Source organism: Bidens hawaiensis, unplaced genomic scaffold (genome assembly GCF_021521415.1).
Source record: "Bidens hawaiensis isolate Kalapana, Puna unplaced genomic scaffold, B.hawaiensis_p1.1 tig00001685_1, whole genome shotgun sequence".
Lineage (NCBI taxonomy): Eukaryota > Viridiplantae > Streptophyta > Magnoliopsida > Asterales > Asteraceae > Bidens > Bidens hawaiensis.
Window position 1 is genome coordinate 3,419,450 of NW_027491095.1, and position 16,138 is coordinate 3,435,587.

Genomic DNA, 16,138 nt, shown 5'->3' on the forward strand with positions numbered 1-16,138 from the left:
CTAAATGTGCGGACAGGCGGGGACGAACCCGATGGAGCCGGCCTCTTTGCGCCGCTCACCGTCGTCATCCGGGGCTCTCCGGAGGTGACAGTCGCAGCCTCCGGAGCGGTGGTCTTATCACCACCGGGGTTCCCCGCCACCTCCTCGCTCTCGGCCTATGAGTCAGACCGAGGCACCGGATCGGCAGTGGAGGCCACCTTCTCCTTCCCCTTCCCGCCGGCAGCCTTCTTCTTCCGCACCAACGGAGGACCATCTGCGGATTCCTCATCAGAACATAAGATTAGAGGAATTCCAGCAGAGGTTTCAACATTGAGGGGTCGAGGGTTGAATAGCGCCTTACCTAGCCGCCTGGCGCTCAGGATCTCGTGGCCTAGCGGGTAGACCTCCACGAACCGATCCGCCGTTTGTTCTAGGATGGGCAACTCGTTCTCATCTAGAGCACGAGTACCCATCCGAGCGGGACTGTCAGCCTCCCGCGGATACAGGAGCGACTGCAAGTCGTTCCCCTCTGAAATAAACAGGAAAGAAGTTAGAAGAGATTCTAAATCAACAAAAAGAAGCAGAGCATACCGTAAGGAACAGAGTTCGAACCGTATTCAAGGACGATTGGGATCTTTTGCGCATCCGCATCCTTCCACACCCGGCTCATCCCGAGCATCACCAACCCGGACTCCGCAAACCGGTAAACCGGAGATTGGACTCGGGATATCTTCGAGAACCATTCCGCCTCCTGGTAGTTGGAGGCGTGAAGGCTTGGGAGAGCTTGCCCATTCTTAAATTTCATGGCAAGGGGGATGGCGCGAGCAGAGAGGTAGAAGAACTCCCGCTTCCACGAACGAAGACTGCGCTCGGTTGCGCAAATCTTCAAACCCTTGATTCGGGTTATCAGCGTATACCACCCCTGGATGCACCTCCAAGAGTAGAAGGTCATCAGGCGGTCGACAAAGGGCTCAATGCCCAGAATCCGGCACACCCACTCGAAGTAGCGAATCTTCGCGATCGCCATCGGGTGCACCTCGGTCAGGTGCACACCGTGCCTCTCCAGGACACGGTACACAAACTTTGTCAATGGGAACCTAAGATTCCCATAAACAAAGAATGCAGCATATACCCCGATCTTGCCTCTAGGGGTATCATACACCGTCTGATGGGGTTCAGGAAACTCAGGCTCGAGAGACTCGAGCATGAACTTCCTGACGATGTACTGATACAGATCGACAGGCAGAGCACACTGGCACTCGCCAGCAGTACTCTTGTCATCGGCAAACACCCCAGCCTCCTGGGCTGTAGATTCGAGATCACGAGAAGACATCTTGCAGATGAAAGAAGAAAACGATTTCAAGAGAATGCTCGACTGAAAGGTGAGTATTCGCCAGAAATCGTTTTGAAGATGAAAAGTGAAAGTGTGGATTACAAAGAACCCTCTCCCCCTTTATATACTAATCGCAATTAATGCGATGAATTTAATGCGGAGGAGAGAGAAATCGAAGGTTCAATGAAACTATGACACGTGGCAAAAGCAAGCTGGCAATAGCTGTTGAAAGGACGCGTACCATTAATTTCGCGGCCACGCGCCCGAAAAATCGCGCCCACGCGCCTGAAAAAGCGTCTGGAATGACCATGTACTGTCACGTCACCATAACTTCCTGCACGTCCTGACACAGTCAGAAGAAACCGTCGCACGACGTTTCAGAGGTTTGGACTGTTCTTATCCTTTCACCAACTCTTCAAATTTCAAAATTCAAAAAGATTCAAATGTAAGCGGGAAAATACCCCTTACCTTGGCAAACAAGTAACCATAAGACGGGTGCGGGTACAGTGTTAAAGCAAAACCCTTCACATACTTAGCACCTGCAGGGAATTGAAGCCAAGAATACCTCGGCAACCAAGTAACTATAAGACGGGTGCGGGTACAGTGTTAAGGCGAAACCCTTCACATACCTAGCACCCGCAGGGAATTGACGCCAGGAATACCTTGGCAACCAAGTAACCATAAGACGGGTGCGGGTACAGTGTTAAGGCAAAACCCTTCCCATACCTAGCACCCGCAGGGAATTGACGCCAGGAATACCTTGGCAACCAAGTAACCATAAGACGGGTGCGGGTACAGTGTTAAGGCAAAACCCTTCACATACCTAGCACCCGCAGGGAATTGACGCCAGGAATACCTTGGCAACCAAGTAACCATAAGACGGGTGCGGGTAAAGTGTTAAGGCAAAACCCTTCACATACCTAGCACCCGCAGGGAATTGACGCCAGGAATACCTTGGAAGTAAAGTAACCGTAAGACGAGCGCGAGTACAGTGTCAAGGCAAAACCCTTCACATACCTAGCGCTCCGCAGGGAATTGAAACCAAGAAGGATCTTCTGGGCAATGCTTGCGGAAACGGAAATAACATCCCCGCATAGCGGGAACGTCGAGAACTACATTGTTTGAAGCTTCAAGATGGAATTGGTGGTTTTAACATAATTGATCACTATGTTCAAAACTACCAAAACCTCATGGAGAATCCACACAAGTGGGACTCAACGCTCCTGACTAGCGAGGAGGTTACAGACCTACCCGCATCATACCCAAAGATCAAGCAGGAAAGTCGGGAATTTCTGCAAGTGACAAGGACTTCCGCGGGAAGAATCCCCATGGAAAACCTTAAAACTAAACCCTTTTCAAAACCCTTTGCTTAAGTCCAAAAGTTCACCTCACTTTATTAAACATTCATGAGAAGAACATTGGACTGGGGGGACTTGAAGAGGTAGGTCCCAGCAGAGCCCAGTTGGACCCGCAAGACTCACCTTGAAGAGAGACGTCTGCGCAGAAACCAACTGGATCCGCAGGACCCACCATGCTCAGAGACGTGACGTCCTTAATCGCAGTACGCAAGCTGTTCCCGCAGAAAATGCCTCCCAATGGTGAAGGACTCTGCCTGTTCCCGCAGCTGCGGATACAAGCCATCAGGGAAGGCCACCCGCGCAGCAGGGCTACACGCACAAGGCACTTAGCTCTCACAGTTGTCACCTGAAGGAATGAGCAAAGCCGGGAACAATCCCGCACAAAGGCGGGAGGGGGAATACTCCCGCCCATAAGCCAGTCCGTACGATACGGAAAGATCTTCTGTACTGTACCTGACAAGGTATGGGCAAAAGATCTGACTAAAGATACGACAGCTTATTGACAACAGTATGGCGAGCAGCATGCTCTTGTACTGTATGTCACTATTAGCCGCTGCCTACTCACCAACTCCTGTCATACCACGTGCATAGCCGGCAGTTGGTGGAAAAGGAATAGTACACAGCAGGCCTGGTCAATGTCAGCCGCTGTCTACCCACCAACTACCAGCAGGGCACGTGCGTAGGCCACAGTTGGTAGAACAGGAATACTATTCAGCCGGCCACACCTCCTTGGAAACCTACCTTCGGCTATAAATACCACAAATGGTATGATCATCTTATCTTATCATATTATCATCATATTATACCTGATATCTGCTCTTGCAATCTCTTAATATACATTTATATTTAAAGAGCAATCTAGTCTGATTCTCACGCCGGAGGGTGGTCACAAGGAGGAACCCCCCCTTTCTCAGTGACGAGCTCACGGTGTCTGTTTTGCAGGTTATCAGAAGAACCATCTTTGCCGGGTCTAACCCCTCGTGGGAAACACCTATCTAACCCCCAGGTTACCCGTAATCTGCCCGGGGTCCGGTTAGTGTTTCTTCAGAATCGCAGAGCCGGCGGTACTTTCAGCAGCTGGTTTCCGCGATTGGGTATTGTCATTCACACGGTGTCTTTCATCGTGATCTGAAACCGGAAAACATATTAATTGATGAGAACGGAGACCTGAAGGTAGGTCTCCGATTTCGGATTGAGCACGTTGATGGATCAGATCCGTGCGGACGGGTTGCTGCATACGTTATGTGGCACCCCGTCGTATGTCTCGCCCGAGATTTTAACAAAAAGAGGATACGACGGGGCGAAAGCGGATATCTGGTCGTGTGGGATAATATTATTTGTGATGAATGCAGGGTTTTTGCCCTTTAATGATGCCAATTTGATGATGATGTATAAGAAGATATATAAAGGCGAGTACCGGTGTCCTAAATGGATGTCTTCGGATCTCCGGAGGCTGTTGTCGAGGTTACTGGACACGAAACCTGAGACGAGGATCACCGTCGATGAGATCAAAGCCGATCCGTGGTTTAGGAAAGGATTTAAAGATTCTATTGATCTGGAAACGGTAACCAAGCGTGGGAAGGGTAAATCAAAGGCGTTAAACGCGTTTGATATTATTTCGTTTTCATCTGGATTAAACTTAACGCCGTTGTTTGACGGCACGAGTAGCGTGCCATCAGTATAGAGCGAGCGGATAGCGGTGGAGGAGTCGCCAGAGAAGGTGATCGAGAGAGTTGAGGAGATTGTTAAGGACTCGGATGTTAGAATCCATAAACAAAAGGATTGGAGCGTGGATCTGATCGGTCGGAATGGTAAGGACGTGCTTGAAATCGAGGTTTTCCGGTTGACGATGAAGTTAGTGGTGGTGGAGGTTCAATGTAGCGGTGGAGGTAACGAGTTCTACGACGAGTTGTGGAATAACAGAATCAGATCGGAGTTGGTTGAACGACCGGATGTACAGGTAGCCGAGAGCTAGTGACTCACCGGCGATGCATATGGCGCGTGTATGTACAAAACCATACATATTAGCATACAGATTAGGGGTGTTCAAATTCAGATATCTCAAATTTCAGGTATTAGAGTTTTGTTTTGTCACACCCCTAGTTATAGATACATATATTTTTGGCATGTTTGTTTTGTTTTTTACACAAGATTATTTACCGAGAGTGGAATAATTACTGCGGAAATAAGCAAAGCGGTCAAAATTACAAAAAGGAGTGTATGAATTTGTATATAGCATGTAACTTGCCTTGTAAATCATTGGGGCATCAATTGTAAGTTTTGATTTTGTTGTAAAATAATACATGCTTTATTTATTGTTTGAGAATATAAATAGAAAATGATTATTAAATGTTGGGTTGTTAATAAATTGTTGAAACTAATCGGATCATATAAACGGAAGCAAGTCGATTTGTTTGAGATCTGAATCGGATTGTTCATGGTTTTGAGTTGCTCGGTTTGACAAAGTAATTGCTATGCCTAGTTGGAAACTTGAAACACGTGATGTAAAAAAACGTTGAGAGAATACTTTACATGTACGTATCTCTATATTTTAAATTATTTATGACGTTTACATTGGCTTTGTGTTTCAAATGTCTAACGGTAGGGTTTTCAAATCATAAACCGTCAATCAAACTGTATACCTCAAATCGATTCGATCAATAACGAAATATGAAACACCCTATATGTTTTTTTCCAAATTTGGAAATTTGATTTGAGTATGGTTTATAAATCTTTCAAATGTAACACTTTTGGTAGGTTTGTTTTTACCATCATCATGCATCAATGTTGCCATCTTTGACTTGGCTTCTATAATATCATAATAGTTGTCTATCTTTTTGATGGTTGAATGATTTTTGTCGACAAACCTAACTCAAGACTATTTGTGTTGGCAAAACCACGTTAGTCAACAAGGCTAATACGTGGTGATCTTTTATGGTTTTCATTGTGTTACATCAAACACGTCATCTAATTACAAGAAAAAACATGTGAACACTTGAAACGTAAGCAGTGATAAATAGTGACAAAATTCAATACTTGCACCTTTTTGTCACACACTCCATGCTCAAATATCCATACTCGGTTACGGTTGATTAGGAACTTAATCAATTTATATTGTTCAAGAAAGAAACTATATAAGGTTTCTGCACTAATACTGATATAATAGAAACAAAATTATTATCTTAATTTAAATATTAAAATATGAGATTACTTAACGAAAAATTCCCAGAAGACATATTTCACGTTTTTCACCCAAAATTTGGAAATCTAATTTTATCCCCTCAAAACACGTCCGGAGCGATTGATTTGGGAACAAAACACAGCATGATTTGGGAACAAAACACGTTGTCCCGTGTGATTTGGGGCAAAACTCGTTCTGTCGCCTCCTTTGGGTGGATGAAAGTCGTCCCGTCTGATTTAAGTGGACATAACACAAAATCCCACTTGATTTGTGGGATACATTTCATGGGACTCTCTTCAAATAAAACATTTTGAGAATTTTCACATTATTTAATAGCCTCTTAGCTCATAAGAATAGTGAAAAGTCCTACCACCAATGAACTAGGTGATCCGTGATCACACTTACAAGCTACAAAAGTTTCGTGAGAACATTTAGAATCATCAATAATCATCCATCTTTAGGTGGCGCAGGGCCGGCCTAAAGCCATAGCAGGGTAGTCGACGATCACACGCTTGACACCCCGCTAGGTCCGAATTTTTTTTAAAATAAATTATATGTATTTTTATTAATAAAAAATAGACAGAATTACAAATTTTGTCCTTTAAAAAACGTCAAATTACGGTTCGTGTCCTTTTTTTAGTTTCTTTGCAGGCGGTGTCCTTTAAACATTTTTTTCCTACACGTTATGTCATTTACGCTAACTCGGTTAGAAAAACTCAGTTAAATACCCTCACGTGAGACGCATGTGAGGGCATATTGGTCTTTTCGTCTGCACCTACAAAAAGTTTACATAAAACTATCTCTTTCTTCTGGATTTCATCCACCACCACTAAACCCACCATCAACATCCACCTTCACACCACCATTCAACCTCCAGCAACAACCACCGCCGCCTTCACTAACACCATCACCTGCCATCACCCAACCTTAACCACCTGCCACCATCGAATCTAGCACCACCATCCCTAACCGTTCGCCACCGTCGCATCAAGCACCACCTCTCCGATTTGCTTTTAAACCTAATTTATTCACAGTAGTAGTAGTAATAATAATAATAATAATAAAATTAGAACATAATTAGCCTGAAGGAACAATGACGTCAGAAACCGATACGCACAATTCTGTCTCTGTCCTTCCGCTTGGTGGATTTGGAGACCACCGGATCTGACGGTGAGGAATTAAGAATCGAGTCGGAGTCATCAATCGGCTCTTGTTTCACCGAATTGTCGGTTTGGATTGGCGGAAAGACCGAGGAAGGTTCCGGTGAGTGTAACAGCTTCACCGCCAGGTTCGGCGGAAGCTCTAGCAGCGCGGTGAAGGAGTAGCCGGACTCCGGCGGTGGTACCACCGCCATCAAGCTTTGTATCTCCTCACCGAATTGAAACGGTTCCATACAAATAATAATAAATGGAGCGGTGATAGTGGAAAGTGAGTGGAGGTGGGGTAACTGATGTTCTGGGATTCACATATTTTTCCCAGTAGACCGTCGATCCAGCCGGTCCGGCCGTAGATCAGAAATTCCAAAACCATTCATTTGGTTCTCAGGCTATTGGATTACAAAACCCTAGGTTTGATGTTGATGGGGTCGTGGTTATGTTTGGGCTTTGCGAAATTTTCTGTGCTGGGAGTAAGAGTTTGGCAGCCAACATGAGATTGAGGAAAAAGAAAGGCGCGGCGGTGGTGATTTTTCCTTGTCGGCGGAAAAATGAGAAATGGGAAAAAGGAACCAGGTTGGTAGTGATGGTGTAGAGAGAGAAGAAGACGAGAGGAGAGAGAGAGATTGAAATGGGAAAAAGGAACCAGGTTGGTAGTGATTTTTCCTTGTCAGCGTAATTTGGCTTTTTTTAAAGAACAAAATTTGTAATTCTGTCTAAAAAATATGTATAATCAGTGTTTCAACATAATTACATAACCACTAGCTTGGTCTAGTGGTAAAGGGGTATGACATCTAATCAAATGATTCTGAGTTCTAGTCTTATTTGAGATAATTTTATATTTATTTATATACCAAAGTTTTTTACACAACTCAAATCATAATCAAGTAAACTCATTTAAAATTAAATTGTTTAGACCCTACAAAATGTTTCTTTTGTTTAAGGTTCAAAAAAATTTCCCCTTTAGCCCAAAAAAAATTTCGCCTTCTCGGAGCAGGCCCAGAGGTGGCGGGTGGGTGTCATCCATTGCTCACCCCCCCCTGACGCTACACACACTTGTCGTATAGAAGTATCACGTTGTTTCTCCTTGTAATGTAATGCCAATTGCATGTAGTTGTTCACTTGTTTGTTAATCTAGAGTTCTAATCATGATATCTCTGTTTTTCACAACTTTTGATCTCGATCCATCTCTTATTTTACGTGATTTTCACATTTTGTTATCTCGATCTCATTTTCATATAAGAAGAAATTCACATGCGGTATTGCTAAATTGCTAGAGTAGTTGGTCTTATAATTAAAATGTCACATGCTAGTCTTGATATTGCATATATGTTTGTGGCATTGTAGAATATATGTTGGAATGAATGGTCCAGAAATATTTGGCTGAATAAATGTTTTAAAATGGTTTTCAATTTGTCTGAAACAAATAACAATGTCAAATAAATGTCACAAGTTGCATTAATAGACGGGCCAAAAGAGTTGCATTAGGAAGGCATTTATGTTTACTATTCTCATCATAAATGAAAATTTATGATGAAAGCTAACGTTGTTTGGTGGAGTACGTATGTCCACTTATATTTGCCCATACACGAAAGCTAATCGATCATGTGAGTAGATAAACTTGCAACATCCTAATTTTTGGTATTCTACATTAGTATTTTAATGATAAGTATTCATTAATGATGTGCCAACATTTATCCATTTTATTATTTCGTAAAATAGACCACAATATCGAATGTTTTGATTTCTAGTGTTGAATATGTAAATATAAAGCTTTTGCCTGTTTTGGTGGTATAAAACCATTCAATAAGAATCGAAGGGCATTGCTATCATATATATAAATCTAAAAGTTGGTTGTTGTTTGTGCTAATTAGTTTATTTACTTTTTTAATGTTTTTCTAAACGAAAAGTTTTATTAAAAAAAACTTAGGCTGGTAAGAAACTAAATAAGACGAGACCAAATTACAAACCGACTCATAAAAGTAACCCCTAAATTTAAGTACAAGATTGGAAAAGATAGTCACATGACAACTAACTACGCGAAACAAAATAAACATGAAGTTTGAACGGGAGCACGTCAATAACAAACTCCGATCCGAAAACCGGTTGCACTAGACCACTAATGCAAAGTGCAAACAATCTAGCCGTCATCAACATGATAAAAGGCTGTGATAAAAACGAAGACAATAGCGAGACAAGACGAGAGCTAGAAATTGAGACAATTATGAACATTTAAGTGCATCCTCACTCTCTCTTCTGTATATACAATAAGCCCAAAAGTCATGGACTCGTCACTTGGTATAGCTTCTATAAACCAAAGTGACAGGCCATCATCAAGCCGGTGTCAGCTTCAAGCACAAACACAAACACAAACACACGAAAATGTTAAACATCAAACCAACCTATTTGTATATAAATTTGACATATACATGTTTCACGCATGCTCATATGTACGTGTGTTCTCACATATTTGTCCTTGTTTGTGATCTCGTGTATGTGCTATAAACAAATACTCATTACGTGAGCAACGAGCATAAGATTTTTCAAAAAACATTAAAACAACACAATTTTACACCAACCTATTTCAAACAAGTTAAACGTCTATACACCAAACCACACACAAACGCATTACACATGCCAAACAAATTCATGTCATAAATCATTTTAAATAAATAAATAAAAAAAAATTCTACAATTGCACTAGCCCATTAGGCCTTAATTGGGCCAAAATTGGATCAGGCCCAAATAATTAACAACAAACAGAAACAGGGCAACAAAACACAGTAACCTCCTTTACTAACAGAGCTGAAGAAACCAAATTGATTTGGCGGCAACACTAACCAAAATGCTTAATTAAGCTTCCGTTTGCAGTAATCACACCAAGACGAAAGGTAATCAGTATATCATTTCTCTTCAATTGTACACAAACTCTTTATTTTAATGATTTAATTAAGCTTAATCATCGTTATCTGATTTCATTATTGTGACTTAGTATGGATCAATCAACGAGATCGAAGCATAGTAATCTTAAGAACCGAGCAAAGTTTGCAGCTAGTAAATTCGTTAGTTCGTCTAGGGATAAGTTTAAAACCCTAGATTCTAAGAAAAAGGGCATTTTGGGAAATAATTTTAAGGATGGAGATTATAAGAGAAGAAATAATAGTGTGAAAAGAGGTGAAGGTGATGAGAATAGTGGAAGGGGATTGGAATCGAATCGTAGCGAAATTAACGGGAATAAATTCGGGTTAAAAACTAGAAAGTGGGGAGGACAGGATGCAGGAGGTGATAGAAGAAGGAAAAGTGATTATATTATTAATAATAAAAATGCCTCAAATTTTGAATGGAAATTATAAGAGAAGAAATGACGGTGTGAAAAGAATTGAAGGTGATGGGATTAGAGGAAGGGGATTTAAATCCAGTCGTAGCGGTTTGAAAGGAGCGGAATTTAACGGGAATAAATTCGGTTTAAAAACTAGAAAGTGGGGAGCACAAGATGCAGGGGGTGATAGAAGAAAGAGAAGTGATAATGGGGAGAATAAGGATGGTTTTGTGAGGAAAAATGGAGATGTGAAGTTTGAGAATAGTAAACGGTTAGGAGGTGTTGGGGAGGAACGCAAATTTGGGGTGAAGAAGTTGAAGAAAAAGGAGAATGTGGCGGATGATTCAGTGGCATTGTTTGATCGGCCGAGGAGGAAGAGGCTGTTGATTCGGGTTGAGTATCCGCATGATACTGCGAATAAGCGGTTTGACGATAATCTACCTACATTGGTCAGTTTGATTTCGTGATTTTTATCATGTATGTGTTTATGTTTTTAGGTTTGATTTAATATGCTCGATGCCTCAAGATAAGTGCAAGATTACTATGTTGCAAATATTACTTGGTGCAATGTATTAGTATACTGATTTCAGTCTACAAGATTCTCATGCTTGGTCATTATTGACTAATAGTCAAACACAAACTTCTGTTAAACAAGTTTTGACTTTTGAGATAAACGTAAAATATATATTATGGGGAAGATTATGAATAATTCAATAACTTTTTTCTCGGGTTTTATACAAAGTCTATTATTTTTGAAGCTTTGTGGCTTGTTTTTGTTGCTTTTTGACTAAGGATGTATAAGCCAAAGTTGAAAGGAGCCTAACGCGGTTTGTATACCAATATTAGTTCAACTAGTAAATTGCATGCTCTTGTATCTTACTTGCAACATATACATATGAAGAACAACAAACGTACCCAGTATAACTTCAATCGAGGGCCTTTAAGACTCTTAGCGGAAGCTACCTCTGTATTTTTCCCAGACTCTACCAGTAGCTTTGCTTTGAGTAGGATTGTTGTTGGACCCAGTATAATCGCACTCGTAACAAAGCTATTAGTAGGTTCTAGGGACTGTGTTATGGGGGCAAGCCTTACCGCTATTCAAGAAGAATAGAGTTTCTTCTCCCGCTGAGACCCTGGCTAAAAAAACCCCTTATTTTACTTTTAATCTTGTTTATTATTATTTTTTCACGTTTACAGTATAGAGTGTAGTAATCCAGATAACATAAAAATAGCTATGATAGTGCAAGTTGTAAACTACCTTTAACATATAATGGTGAGTAAACTAAAGGAGCGACTGATAACAGAGCAAAGAGACAGAAAAAGAAATTAGTAAACCTATGCAAATACCTCTACTTGCCCTTTTAAGCTATAAATGTGAATAAAGAGGAAGAAATATCAATTTTTTTAAAAAAATCTACTCATTCAACACCTTTAAGCTTCCCACTTTGGCTTTATCACATACTTAACTCCTTAGCTTCAAGTTACATACATCACAGTCTTTTTAAGATAAATCATCACAATAGTTATGAATGCTCAAGACACCAAGTAAATATTATTCTTGTAATAGTTTTCATGTATAGTTTTCTTGAACAATTCCAGATAATATATCATACAAAGGTATCATCTGATTCATGGATGTGTTAAAGTTATAGAGCCAAGTAAATTTTGGCTGTTTTTTCATTTTCTGTAACTCTTATAATATGTTATTAATGATTGTAACAAAGTATTATATTGGTGTCTTGCTTATTTAGATAAAGCCACAGAGCAAAAGAAAGATTCAGATACTGAAGGCAATGTTGAGATGTCAAAAAACGCACAGTTTCGGGCCATACAACCGAGCCCATCCATTGTGTCGTTTGTGAATGAAAATGTAATTTTTTGTTGGTCATGTTTATGTTATTTTATAAGTTGGATATGTTTTTATGTTGTGATGTAATTCTTGGATATTTATTATTGTAGTTATTGGGCCGCAGACGTGAAATTGAGTTCAAAAAGGCGGGATACAATATTGAACTTCCTTCCCCGTTAGATAATGTTCCCTTCTCTACAAGCGCAGAACGAGAGCGAATCGAAGAATCCGTAAGCTGCACTCATATAATATTTTTGAGTTAATTAATTTGCATATGTGGAATGCACCAATGGTTTTAATAGTTTTAGAGGTGGCTAAATGGGCAGGTCGGGCAGCTGGGTAATGGGTAGTTTTTTGTTCGGGCTAAAACGTGTCAGGTTGACCGGAGGCACTGTAGTTTAAAGTTTATGAATGTTGTATAAAGGATTAGAGTGTTGATTTTGCTTACAAAGATGAAAGACCATATCATTACAATATTAATATAGTATATTAGTATCAGAGATTTAGAATACAGGTGTAAAACGTGTCTTGTTGACGGGTTTCGAGTTTCGGGTTGAATTCATTAACTCTAATCCGATCCATATAGTTATTCGTGTCGTGTCTTGATTCCACTTAAAAACGAGTTGTGTTCGGGAATATGAGTAATATCTGGTGACTTAGTATCAAAATATTCAAAAGGGAAACAAATTAATAAATTTCATCTTTAAAAGTTAACGGCTACATCAAAATTTGAATATCAAGTTGTCTAACTTCAAGTTCTAAACACTTTTCATCTCTCAAATCAAAATATTAACTTCTTTAAATTCTCTTTAAAGGGTTAACATGTCAACCTACTTTTTAACGGTTCCTGTTTTGGCTGACAGGTTTTTTAAACAAGTCGTGTTTGGGTTGGCCTGTTCAAAAACACAGGTCGCGTTGGTCACCTAAAATCCTGTTTTGTTTGTGTTGTGTCAGGAATTGCCGCCCCTAATTTAGAAGCTGTTTGCACTATATTTTCACGGATTTGACCTTTTTGACCTGTTCATAAATATATGATTAAAAATGCTAGTTATAATTCATGGATTTGGCCCATTTGACGCGTTCATAAATATCTGAATGTTTGCAGGTTTTCAGGAATAAACTGGCATTTTTTGCTGCTGTAAAAGTTTCTTCATCTTTCCCACCTCCCGATCTTCCAGAAATTGCATTTGCAGGTATAAATTTTTAATCAATATAAGTCCACTTTTAACTTGACATAATATTCTTATTTTTTTGATTTATTATTAGGTAGGTCAAATGTGGGCAAATCATCTTTGTTAAACTCACTTACCAGACAATGGGGCGTGGTTAGAACATCAGACAAACCCGGTCTCACTCAGGTGCCACATCATCCTTTTTGCTCAAATTATTTAAAGGATGTTTGATATGATATTGAATAAATAAGAAAATCTAAGAAAATCATTTATAATAAAATATTGTGTAGACTATCAATTTTTTCAACCTTGCATCAAAGTTATGCTTAGTGGATTTACCTGGGTACGGTTTTGCTTATGCAAAAGACGAAGTCAAGGAGTCATGGGAAGAACTTGTAAGTGTGGTTTAATAATATTGTTGTTCGTTTTAATTGGAATATAAGTTGTTTTTAATTTCTTTTGTTAATGTTAGGTGAAAGAATATGTGTCCACTCGTGAAGGATTAAAACGCGTATGTCTTTTGATTGACACAAAGTGGGGTATGAAGCCAAGGGATCATGAACTTGTTGATTTAATGGAAAGGTAAGCAAATAACTATTTTAATGTAATAATATTTACCATAATATTATACCCAAGTGTTTTCTTATTATTTTAAATGCCAGGTCAAAAACCAAATACCAGATAGTGTTGACAAAAACAGATTTATCATTCCCGATTGATGTAGCGAGGCATGCAATGCAAATTGAGGAGGTGGGTTTTTTATTTTATTATTATTGTGTTTTTTATGTTTATGCTTCAAGATATTATTGTTTTTTATAATGCATAATATCATATCTTTTACAGAGCCTTAAAACGAAGAAATCTGCTATTCAGCCCTTGGTAAGAACGGTTGACTTGTTTAAATTTTATCTCTTGTTGTGTCATGAAACATAATTTTCAAGTTTTTTTACACAAAAGAAAAAAAATGTGTTTGTTAATTTGGCGTTAAGTAGAACTTTCTTTGACCCTTAAAAAGTCAAATATGTATTTGATTGGCTTTTGTTTACATGCAGATGATGGTTAGCTCAAAAACCGGAGCTGGGATTAGAAGTTTAAGAACAGTACTTTCAAACGTTTCTCGGTTTGCACGACTCTAGTGGTATTTTTGTCATTTTTTTTGCTTCTTCTCTTAAATTAGAAGCTGAATTGCAGCATTGGTTTGATGTTGTCACATTTATGTTGCATATGAGGCCACTGCATCTTCATATAAGAGAGCGTAAAATATTTTGACTTTTCTAGTCGAAAATCAATTTCAGTATTAACTTTAAATATGTTAGGAAAACTTTAAAGTTTAATAAGATATTTGGTAGTTGCACTAGTATATGTAGCTAGTAACAGATGGTGGGTGTTAGATTTATAATATCAATCTAAAATTTGGATGCTGATTTGTTTTGAGTTTAAAAGTCAAATGCTATATTGACTTTTTTTAGTGGGTGGGCCTCTTGGTGGCTTTTAATGAATTTGGTGGTGAGTTTATGTTTATCTGTATAAGTGGCCCAGGTTCAGTGATTTTTGGTACTTTTGTAGTGCAATAGTGTGACTATTGACAATTTGACATCATAGTGAGGTGGTTATAACTAATTATAATGTTCTCTCTCTCTTGCTGGTGGATGGACCATATGAAGTTGTAGATTTGTCATTTGCAAGTCTTTAAAATTAGGTATTGAAAACATGACTTTATCATGGATTGTGACATGATTTTAACAAAATATCATCTATGTTAACTAAGTGGTAACTTTTTAGTGATCACCAATTTGAGACTTCTAATCTAATTCACAGCCTATACATTTAAAACTTATTGATAGTATATTTAAGGTCGTTCATTTTTTATGATACAACGATGCAAGATTTGTCCAAGGTGTCACGATATTGATTTAGATAACATCTTTTTGATACACCCATCGTTTGGAATTTCGAGTATCACAAAGTGTGCATTTTTTTAATACACCCTTCATACTTGCAAAATGTGCTTCATTTTGAAATTTCAAGTGCCATAAAGCTACTCAATGTTGTGCTTTTAGCTCATGCGACTAGTAACCCTTTTCAACTTGCGAAAATCTCAAAGCACGACCCATGGCATGTTACATCATAGCTACAAGTGTATAGAAAAGACGGTTCATAACGTGTGGAGCTTTCTTGTCTTTTATATTGTACATTTCATACTTGGTTTAATATGATTTATAAGCTGTTACTTAAATGCCTCTCAACCACCAAATCACACAATTTTGTGATCTCAAAATATCATAATCTTGGCAGTGAAAAGAAAAACAATACCAAAGGGGCCACACACATGACCATTATGCAACCATCTAAACACTATTTCTCTCATTTGTTAAAGGGGGGGGGGGGGGTGATGGGATTGCTTATTTTAGCCAACTTATAACTTATTAACTTTTTCAAAAGTAATAAGGTGTTTGGGATTGCTTATATTATGAGAGGAAAAGTTTCATAAGTTACAATGTTGTAATATATTAACTTAATGAAAAGTTATAAGGAAGTAAAATAAGGAATCCCAAACACCCTCTAAATCAACGAAACAATACACACACAACTATCAAAATTCATTACGTTAAAGCGGTTCTGTATTAAACATTGCCTAGTTACCACTTACCAACTACCATCCATAGATTTTCAGTTACCACAAAAATTGGTGTTTAGCCTTTTCAAATTCTAATATTGCTAGAGTTTGAATTTATGAAAATACTCTTTGGAAAAGGAGGGAAAATAAGTTAAAAAAAGAAGCAAGATTAATAA

General features: G+C 39.1%; 1 protein-coding gene and 1 pseudogene across 1 annotated transcript; both read left to right on the forward strand.

The window, feature by feature from the left end:
• The first annotated feature begins 3,874 nt into the window (after positions 1 to 3,874).
• On the forward strand, positions 3,875 to 4,354 carry LOC143592465 (CBL-interacting serine/threonine-protein kinase 11 pseudogene; annotated as a pseudogene).
• A 5,975-nt stretch (positions 4,355 to 10,329) lies between these two features.
• Positions 10,330 to 14,989, forward strand: LOC143591729 (uncharacterized). The gene is made up of 10 exons (XM_077071851.1): positions 10,330 to 10,773; positions 12,024 to 12,194; positions 12,284 to 12,403; positions 13,279 to 13,366; positions 13,440 to 13,531; positions 13,636 to 13,740; positions 13,818 to 13,927; positions 14,008 to 14,095; positions 14,189 to 14,224; positions 14,398 to 14,989. Exons 1-10 carry the CDS (start codon positions 10,330 to 10,332, stop codon positions 14,479 to 14,481), a joined length of 1,338 nt encoding a protein of 445 aa, XP_076927966.1. The 3' UTR covers positions 14,482 to 14,989.
• Positions 14,990 to 16,138: the final 1,149 nt, after the last annotated feature.